The 10929-nt window shown below is 37.5% G+C and overlaps 1 protein-coding gene and 1 non-coding gene across 4 annotated transcripts; both read right to left on the bottom strand.

Annotated features, from left to right (window-relative positions):
• Positions 1 to 5758: 5758 nt before the first annotated feature.
• On the bottom strand, positions 5759 to 10643 carry LOC112181979 (cytochrome c oxidase assembly protein COX11, mitochondrial). 3 transcript variants are annotated; one of them, XM_040512117.1, is made up of 3 exons: positions 10375 to 10643; positions 7363 to 7454; positions 5759 to 6809 (listed from the first exon to the last, which is right to left on the bottom strand). In XM_040512117.1, exon 3 carries the CDS (start codon positions 6760 to 6762, stop codon positions 5962 to 5964), a length of 801 nt encoding a protein of 266 aa, XP_040368051.1. In that variant the 5' UTR covers positions 6763 to 6809; positions 7363 to 7454; positions 10375 to 10643; the 3' UTR covers positions 5759 to 5961. The 3 variants fall into 3 exon arrangements, with proteins under 3 accessions (XP_040368051.1, XP_024176159.1, XP_024176158.1); XM_024320391.2 differs by lacking the exon at positions 7363 to 7454; XM_024320390.2 differs by lacking the exons at positions 7363 to 7454; positions 10375 to 10643 and adding an exon at positions 9648 to 9792.
• Positions 7653 to 7790, bottom strand: LOC112183203. The gene has a single exon (XR_002929793.1). It is a non-coding gene; the product is annotated as a small nucleolar RNA snoR137 (small nucleolar RNA).
• Positions 10644 to 10929: the final 286 nt, after the last annotated feature.

Genomic DNA, 10929 nt, shown 5'->3' with positions numbered 1-10929 from the left:
ATTGGATCTATAGTTACGGGACCGTCAACGTGAGTGACTTCCATGAGCCAAAAAGGCCCAACCTCTAACCAAATTTTACGCTCATATCCCCGAGCTACATTGAATAACAACCAAACCTGTACCGATACAACCCAGCCACCAACCTTACGATGAACTGTTTTCACCCGTTCGGACACTGCGACCCAAAACCGCCAGACCACGTGTAAGGGTGATTCACCATCATGTTGATAACCAAAAAGCACCGACCAAAGATCAGACCATGACACAGCAGACCGACCATGACACCATAACAATGGCATCGACACGACACAGAAATACCCGAACCCTCGCTCACAAGAGGAGAGACTTATTTTAAATAGAACACCAACCGGACAGAAACCCCAAAACCTAACAAAACTAAAAACAAAACAAAAACAAAACCAGCGAGGCCCAAGGAAAACAAGCCTAGCCCAAACATCTCTTTCCCCAACAGAGAGCAAGCGCCCCAGACCATCCTTCTCGCCGCCGGCGAGCTCCGATGTCACCACTCCGCCGCCACGCATCACCACGCCACGCCGCCGCAACCCTACTCCACCGCGCCGCCTGGCCACGCTGCAGACAGATTCGACAACCCACATACGACAGCAACCAGATCCAAAACCGCGACCGGTCCACCGCATCACAGATCGCCAGAACGGTAGCTCCAGATCCCACCACCTGAAAGGGCCATCAAGTCGCTGCTCCACACCCACCATCGTCTCCGATCTGAGAGGGACAGAACATGAACTGTCTGTCCAGCCCAAGGTCGAAGACCCAACCTTCTTGCCCAGACCACGCTTCTTCTCAGACAACCCTCCGCATCTCACCATCAGCATCCCCTCTCGGGCCGGAACGCTGCGGCAGTGGCGCCTGCAGCGTTCGGCCTGGAGACAACAAGCCTTCGGGAGTTTTTGCCTTTACTCCGCTCATGGGGCGCGTTCTCTAGGGTTAGAGATGGTTTTATTGTAACTTGCAGCATAATGTTCCCTAATAGTGAAAACTAGAGTGGTCGCAATTGAGAACCCAATATGATGGCAAATTAATAAATAAGGAATTTGACCAACAAATTGTATAGATAATTGGCGAGATATGCAGATAAAATCGGGAAACTCATTTAACAGTCAGTTACATTTTAAAATTAAGTTCAGTTCAACTTGTTTTTAATTGCCTAATGTCATAAATTTTATCATCTAAAACTAATGCTCTTAACTTATTTATAAACATTTCATCAAACATGTGTCATCTTTAGGCCTCGTTTGGTTCACGGAAAGGAAAGGTTGGGACAGGAAAGTTGATCATTTCCTGTGTTTGGCACACCTAGGGAAATGAACAACTTTCCTACATGAAGGGAAAATAGATCCTCCCACACCTCATGGGATTCATTTTCCCTCATACTTTCCCTGCATTAATTGCATACTCTAAAGATTATTTTAATGGTTGTTATTACCAAATTATCCAAAAAAATTTGAATCTTGAATTCTTTATGTTTTGATAATAAGGATATTATTGGAAAATTGATGTTACCTTCTTTTCTATTCATGCACAAACCAAACATTGGAAAGGAAAGTAAAATACATTTTGCGATTATTTTCCCGGTGTTCCTAAACATTGGTAGGAAACTAGTGGGAAATTTATTTTCTCATACTCATGGGAAAGACCAAAGAACCAATTTCTTTTTCGGCAAGCAAACGAGGCCTTAGAGCAACTCCAACAGCTTTCCCATATTTTAATTTTTCTCTACTTTAGGGAAAAATAAGCCTCTTTTGCTCCAACAGATTCCCTATAACTATCCCTATTTTAGGGAAAGTGAGGAAAGAGAAAACCAAATTCCCTATATTTACAGCAATCACTAAAAATTTAAGGAAGAATATGGAGATTTTAGAGATTGCTGTAAAATAGGGAATCTGTTGGAGTTGGAGAAGAAAAATATGCTAAAATTTTGACTTTTGCTTCCCTATTATACAAAAATTATAGGGAAGCTGTTAGAGTTGCTCTTACTCCTAATTGACTGGAAGATTGAAGAAATAGGTATATTAATTGCAGGGCAATTGACTTCACTGTACTTCACTCATCCCATGTTCTTTTTCCATTAATCATGAAGCGTAATCAAAGTTTGAAAATAAGCTATGTAATGGGAATATGGGATTATGGGAATGCTTTGAAGTGATGAGCCAAAATAATTAGGGATGGCAATGGGGCGGGTTTGGGATGGGGATCACAATACCATCCCCATCCTCGGGGTCATTTTCTACCCCCATCCCCGCCTCAATCCCCAATAAAATTATATTGGGGATTCCCAGTGCCCATCCTCATTGGAGACTAAACCTCCAAACCCGTCCCAAATCCCCAATAAGAATTTAATAAATAAAATAATTTTTTCTCATATTGCCTTTTTTAAAATCAAAATTTACAACAAATAAATTTAAAATATAATTAAATTCATAAATCATAATTCAGTGAGTGCAAAAATCAAAACATTATTTGTGATTTATATTATAAAAAATAAATTAAAAAATATATATAAGTTAACCATATGTATATATTAATGGGGCGGGTTTGGGGATGGGGATCACAATATCATCCCTGCCCCATCCCCAATTTTAGATAGCGGGGATTTGAGATCCCCATCCCCATTCCCCATTTATCCCCGAATTCTCCCCCCATTAGGGGCGGGTATCCAATGGAGCTCCGCCCCATTGGGGATTTTTGCCATCCCTAAGCCAAATCAATCTTATATTACTCTTTTGAAGTATATGTTTTCCACATGCTCATATAAAGAAAAAAAAAAGTATACTGGCAAATTGGATCTATATTTTGTTGAGAGTATTGCAATTTGCAGATCTAGATTTGTATGAATATACAAATAGTCGTGTAGCATGTGGATGGATAAACCAACACTCCACCAGCATACATTTTACACACTCTGAGAATGATGTTTTCGTACATTACTTGAGTCATACATCTGAATTTTTTGAAATTCATATTTATTATTATTAAATTAATCAAACTTCATCTCAATTCTCAACAAAATAAAGAATATATAAAAAATAATAATAATAAAAAAAAAACATTTGGCGGAGATCAGAACCGCATGATTAGGCTCTCGCCTATTAGCCTATAAAAATATATTGGGTGAGGCGGCTGTGTAATCACTATCTCTCCAAGTCTGTCTGAATGTTTTATAATACTTCCAAGTAGTAAAACTTCGCATGCAATGTACGTAAGTTTATATTGAATCAATATAATAATTCGTATGTATTCATAAATTTAATATTTCGGATCACTATAAAATTAGCTAGAATATCAAATAACTATTTTTTCATTAAGATAAAAAAAAAACAAAAAGAACATCATCATCAGTTAAACTTAAAACGATAAAAAGAAAATAAACGATCAACACATATTCTACAGATAAAACAAATAGTTTGGTGACCCACACATGAAAGTTGAAAAACAATTGTTCTGTAGTTAGTTGTTGCATTGCCTGACACGCTTCGCCATCTCCTATCTTCTTCCGATTGAAATTTTCTTCATTTTTTCCATGGTACTTGATTTTCCAGCAAAACTCAATATTATCACAAAAAATTGTAAACTAATTAACCAAATTTCTTGATTTCTTTTCTTCATATACCTATCAATCACTTACTGAGCTCACATGGTTAGGTTGGAAGGTAACTGTTAGTCATGTTTTATTTTGAAATAAGCTCAACTTATTAATTAAGACCCAACTTATTAATTAAGACCCTGAATTGACAAGGCTTAGTTGGAAATAGTCTCTTAACTCGTAAGGTCAAAATTATGTAGGATTAAGGATTGTGTCAAAATTGAGTTGTCCTTTGCTAGAGCGAGCCTAGCCAATTCTAAAGCTAGATAGAGTAGCAGTAGCTCCTATCTTTTGCAGTTTATTAAAGGAAAAAAGAGCAACTTAGGATTGGGACCAAACTCCAGCGTATCACAATCACAAATTCCGGCGTGTGATAGAGTGTCTACGAGGCGAAGTGATTTTGTTTTAGCATCAATTTATGGAGTAGTTGCCTATTGTAGTATTCCAACCTATGATCAGGGTCATTTTAATTCATGAATCCTTTATCTCATGAAAAATGAGAGTGATAAAATCAAACCTCCCTACAAAGACAATAAAAAAGAAACAAGTTATCGAAACCGAAACTGAGAAAGATCTAATTGGTCGCTATTACAATACGATAAGATAAAAAAATGAAGAAGCGTCGCACCACACCATATTAGAAATCGTGCCATAATTCGCTAAAGCGTCGGCTACCTTATTTCCTTCGTGAAAAATATGGGAAACATGAAAAGTCAGTTGAGAAATAAAAGCAATTAAGCCATCTAACAAAAAGTTTGCCAGGGAACCAAAGGAGATTTAATAAAATCAAGAATAAGAGAAGAGTCGACTTCTAGCCATATGTGCATTCAGTCACGAACCTACGTACACTAGCTCAATTGCCTCATTACAACCATCTCTTCGCCGCAATGGAACTAGAGATATCAAGACTAGAAGCAAAAGTTCTAAGAAAATATCACATATAATCCCTAAAAATAGCTCCATAACCTCCAACCCCCTCATCATGCTTCCAACTCTATCAGAATTAATCTTGACCCAACTAATCGATAGGAGGTGCCGATAACCTCTGCCACTCTAGGGACACGATGCGACCTGTATTGGACCCCAAAACATTGCAAAATGCAAAGATCTTGAATGGTACTGTGCATAATACTCGTTTTCAATCGGCTAGTTACTTGAATATAACCATAAATAAATCAGCAAATAGTAGCAACTGAAAATACTTTACCCTTAGACCTTTGACATTGTGGAGGAGAAACACAGAACTGATGCTCTGCTGCCTTACACGTACATGCATATATGATATATCACATCGTACATAGAATTGTTGCTTTAGTTGAAAGAAAGAAGAAAACAGAATTTGCTTATACATCTTGTCATCACTTCAATTATTCAACCTAAGTGGAAATGGTGATGCATGCATGTATGTAACAGCAACTAACTATATAAAGGAAAAAGGAATTGTTAACATTAGGTCAACTTAGTGGCCACTACTATCAGGGTTTAGCCACTCGCGTAGCCACTTAAACACGATTATTAGTGGGGCGGTATTAGATTGTGTACGCACTAATCTTATAAAATTAGGAAAAAGGACACGGTTTTAGAGCTTTAGATTATAGTACTAGTTCTTTTCTTTCTAAGCATCTGACAACTAATTAGTCTAATTTGTTTAAGCCATTTTTGCAATTACAGAGCAAAAAGAGCTGTGTTTATAGGTGAGAATGAGTGTACTTTGAATTTATATGGAGATTGGAGAAGCGAGATTGGTCGAGGCAAGCCAATGAGAAAAGGGTAAGGTTTTGATGGAAGAAACCAATGGAGTGTCCCAAACGGTAGGGTTTAAGCCAGCCAGGGAGTCAAGGATGCTAAAATGTGGGAGTGGCATTTTCATGATCCTGATAGGAACCAAACACACTCATTCTTGTACTGAGCTTTATGAACCAACAAGTAATGCCTAGCCTAATTTTCCAAGAGATAAAGTTGATTTAAGCATCCGATTATTGTGAGGTTTTTCTTGTCTAGTTGAGGAAAAACCACAGCTGAATAAGTTGATCAAAATGATTAATCTGCCAAAGAACGAAAATAGAAGTAACAAAAGAATGTAGCCGATCATCTTTAGTCTGTTGGATTTGTCAAATATTTTCAAAATCCATCAGGTCTAAGGGACTGGCAAAATTGAAATGATTAATCTGCCAAAAAATAAAAAAATAGAAGTAACAAAAGAAGTAGAATATACCACGAAGACATTGATGTATATGTATATCTACTGCCCTCTTTCTTGCCTGATGCTGTGTGTTCAGTTGCTAACAACAATCTAATGAGAATCGTCTTCACAATAGTATGAAGGTAGTTAAGAAACTTTATTCCTCTGAAACCTTGAAAAAGGTATAGGACAAAATTATGTTATTGATACCATCCATTCTTGGATCTGTTTCAAACTCAGGGTCGATATAAAAGAACACAGGCATATCAATCTGCTCCCCAGGAAGAAGGCGCTGCTCCTCAAAGCAAAAGCACTGTATTTTATTGAAGTAAACTGCAGCCTTCATTGGGGTAACATTGTATGTAGAGACACCAACTATTGGAGTTGAACTTCGATTTTCAGCGGTATAAAAAGCAAGTGCACTTTCACCAGGTTTGACCCTTACCTCTCTTTGGGTAGGAGTGAACTTCCATTGCATTCCATCGGCCACATCAGCATTGAATTGCACCACAATCTCTCTTGTGGTGACCGTGCCGTCCTTAGCATGTCGGGCAATCTTCTGTTCAACACTCTCACGGCGTTGGATAGTGCCACCATACCCAGTAGCTTGGCAGAATCTTCTATAGAGAGGAACTGCTGCATAACTGGCTGCAACCATTGCAAAAACCAAACCCGTAAGGTACACTAGCATCTTGCGTGATTTCTCTTGTGTGGAAGCCTGAGTAGAATAGAGTTGCTGGATTCTCAACAGAGATTGAGCAGCAAAGGGTTGATGATGACCACATTTGTTAAATGAACCTAACTTGGGGCGCCACCTATTATCATGGCCAAAATGCCTCTGGTATACAGTACTACCGCCATTTAAATTATAATTGGGTATGCATCTAGACTCTAGAGGTAAATGTTGTGCGCTCTTGAACAGGGGAACAGCTCTTCTACAAACCCGTGATAATGACATGTTTGAAGAGAGCAGATGTCAATTCACATTCAGTACAGGCAGCATACCTGCAACCACCAAATAAGCAGTAAGAAAACCATTAATCTGAAAATAAGTTAAGAATGCACTTCAAACTAAATGAGAACTGATAATTTCATGAACCAACTAAAAGAAGTCTTAAATGCCATCCAAACTGAGGTTGGATACTATTACTAAACAAAGCCCAAATTTAAATGCTTTCCTGCAACCTATGTGATTCTTGGTTATTAAGAAAGTAACACACACACATACACAGGGGGATTTAAGCATTGTCATTCACAACAAAATAAGTAAATTTATTGTCAAAACCAAACATTAGCCAAGTTTTGATGTCTATACAGCCTATGCCAAATTAAAAATTCCTAATGCAATGCCATTACAAGCTTTATTTGTCAAACACCCATAGTACGCCTCCATCCTCTCTAACTTTCTTGTTGATCCACATCTCCACCAGCATTCCCGCACCAATTCCACCAGCAATACATGCTCCAGAAAAGGTAATATTATAAAGCAACGATCTACAAGGAAGAAAATAGCATTCTGGAATCTGCCTGATCTTTTTGGGAAGCTGCTTCTTTATACCTGGTTTATCACAGGGTTCTTCTGCATATCACTACCAACAGCTTTCCAAGCCACCCCTTTGAAAGGGTCTTTTGTTTCTTCAGTGCCCATGACTGTAAGAAGTCCACTTTAGAGCTTGCCCAACTCTTAAGTTACACACTTAAAAATGAATTCTATCCGACGAAACTATGAACCGAGTTTGAATAGATAATTATTGAATATTTTTATTTCTTGTTCAGACAAATCGAACAAAGATAATATGTGGTGTTTGGTGGCTACCAAAGCCGCTGATGGAGTCAATTAGAGAGAATACATGTACCAGGATACAGGTAACACAGTGTAAGCAAAAAGTATGCACAGCGCTGTTTAATACTGGCAATTAGTAATCTATGTTTCGGAAACTTGAACAGCCCCAACCAATTGACAGGGAGTTCACCACAAGAAGCAACCAACAAAGTTAACAATGTCTCTAAGAAGTAAGAACTAACAATTTTATCTCCTTAAGTACTAAAGTATTACACTCTAGGTAAAACTATCTCCTCAAGTGATTTAGTTCTACTGAAAATATCTTTTGTAAGACATGCTTTAGCACAAATCAAAACTGTGAACTGGAACGCATGGGCATTAACTGTTCAGGGTGACACAAATAGAATCTTGCTTGCAGTAGAAGCAGAGATATACATACATGCAGTCTTCTCTTCAAACTGGAAAAGTGAGCAATTAACTTTTGGGGGGGGGTGGGGGATGTGGACATTCTTGCTACCAGCCAGTAGTGAATGCTCACACATACACACACAAACAAAAGAATGACTGGGCACATCAACCAAACAGATACAGAAAATAACCATAAATAAAAACTCAAGTTATTATTTGTAATTTAAATGAAATTATGATACATTAAATATACTTATTCAATATGCCTTAAATAATTAATTTGTATCAAAAATGATATTTCTTTGGGGTACTTTCTATAAGGCCCTTTAAAATAATTTTTTTTTATTGTTGGATAATAAGGAGGTCAGACTTTATTAAACATAAAGGAGTACAAAGAAGAGATGCGACAATGCATGAATGAAGAAAACAAATAATGTGCAAAGAAAGATGCAAGAATTGTATCAAAAATACAAGGAATTATAAATAAAGCATAAACGTACAAGCGCAAAGCAGATTTACACTACAAAGTGACCCTAAGGTGAAAAGCAATGCCAAACATCCTTTATCGCTCATAAAAACGAATTGCTGGTGTCTAAAAAGTATAGGTGAAACTTGTAACACTAGTATATCAATAGCCACTACAAAGTGACCAAAACCACAGGAACTTAGCACAACACAATATAAACTATGAGTTTCCGGCTTCATAGACTTCTTTAGGAACCAAAACGCCTACCATAATAAAGAAAGTAATTAGCTCATACAATGATTCATTCATAGATAAATGCCTGTGAATACGGTACCCAATTTCCTTACAGGGAATCAAATTTCCAGTTCTTGTTTTCTTGTAAAATTTCTCTCCAAACTATGACAAAAGCAAGGACTGGAAATTAGATTCCCTTTTCAACAAAACCATCTACGAAATTACACGTATTCATAGCTGAATGCAAACCAACTATCCAACTAACATTCATTCAAACCTTGCTCATTATTAGTACGCTTCTAGATCACACTCACCACACCAAAATGTTTTGTTAACTTTCCCAATCCACTCACTACAAAAAAAAAACAACTATGCATAACCTACAGCAACAAACAAAAGCTCATACTAACATATCAAAAGGGTCCCTTCGTAATCTTATAACCGGCCGAAATGTGGGTTCTAGAGCATTTTCCATCACAAAACAATAACAAAAATCACAATGGCAATGGTATAACAAGACAATGACTATCAAATCATGGAGATGGATCAGCACAAAGATTTTTGATCAACGCAAGAACTGTGATGGCAGATAGTGTATCAGTTAAGCTACACCAAAAAAATGTTGGGAGCAGTCTAGATTGTCATTCAATATTAGAATGCAACTCACGCCTTTTCATACGACCCATTTCACCGAGGCTCAGCTTTAACCAAACCCCAGCGTGGCTTTTTGATTTAGAAGAGGTTGCGAAAGTCACAGTGCAAAAGCTTTAACAAGAACTAGGGCCCTCTTCGGATTTCAAATCTTTTGTTTTCTTCTGCCATACACAAGTTTTTAGCTCAAACCTTTTACTATTTCAACATCATATCCATCTCATACCCATGACAGTAAAATTGATTCTGCTTAAGAAATTTGGGGAAAGTTTAAGAATTTGGGATGAGGGAAATGGAGTACCTAGGTAAAGTTGAGAGCTTGAAGCTGGGAAACACACGGGCAGCTGAGACTAGAGGAGGTTAGGAGAGTGGTAGTTGGGATGTGGACATTCTTGCTACCAGCCAGTAGTGAATGCTCACACATACACACACAAACAAAAGAATGACTAGGCACATCAACCAAACAGATACAGAAAATAACAATAAATAAAAACTCAAGTTATTATTTGTAATTTAAATGAAATTATGATACATTAAATATACTTATTCAATATGCCTTAAATAATTAATTTGTATCAAAAATGATATTTCTTTGGGGTACTTTCTATAAGGCCCTTTAAAATAATTTTTTTTTATTGTTGGATAATAAGGAGGTCAGACTTTATTAAACATAAAGGAGTACAAAGAAGAGATGCGACAATGCATGAATGAAGAAAACAAATAATGTGCAAAGAAAGATGCAAGAATTGTATCAAAAATACAAGGAATTATAAATAAAGCAAAAGCATAAACGTACAAGCGCAAAGCAGATTTACACTACAAAGTGACCCTAAGGTGAAAAGCAATGCCAAACATCCTTTATCGCTCATAAAAACGAATTGCTGGTGTCTAAAAAGTATAGGTGAAACTTGTAACACTAGTATATCAATAGCCACTACAAAGTGATTGACATTGGAGTTTCTTTTGATCAAAATCAAGTAATTGACAATAAAAATTGAATAACAACGTAGAATAGGAGTAGAGATTACCTTTCGGTGAAGGAAACAACACTTTTCCAGAATTAGGGTTTCGATGGTTTGGGGATTTTGAAACAACAAAGGTTAATCAGTCAAAATTGTGGAGAAATAAGGCTGGGGATTTGGGATATGTCGTACTGCAAGAGATTTGTCCATGGTTTTGATGATTTTAGGGGCTGGAATCTGGGATCGATGATTTTGGGGAGGGAGGCGGGGTTTGGGTCGAGAAAAAAGAAGAACTGATGAAGTGAGAGAGGCTGGGGTCGAGTGAGTAAGTGATAGGGTATTAGGGTTTGTTGGTTTTGACTTTTGACAATAAGAACTAAGTAAGAAATACATACAAAATTTGTAGCATTTTATATCGAGAGCTGCTTCTGCTCTAGTGGATGGGAGCTGAGCCTGTGTGGAAGAGGACCTGGGTTCGAACCCTGCTTCTTACACAATTTTTATACATATATGTATATTTTGCTGTATGTATACATTATATTCGGCTGGTACGGTATACCGTCGGTATATAGTATGGCATACCGTAGCCGAGCCGAAAGTCGGTATACCGAATTTTCGGCC

The sequence above is a fragment of the Rosa chinensis genome, chromosome 1 (assembly GCF_002994745.2).
Source record: "Rosa chinensis cultivar Old Blush chromosome 1, RchiOBHm-V2, whole genome shotgun sequence".
Classification (NCBI taxonomy): domain Eukaryota; kingdom Viridiplantae; phylum Streptophyta; class Magnoliopsida; order Rosales; family Rosaceae; genus Rosa; species Rosa chinensis.
This window is presented reverse-complemented; position numbering and strand designations above follow the sequence as displayed.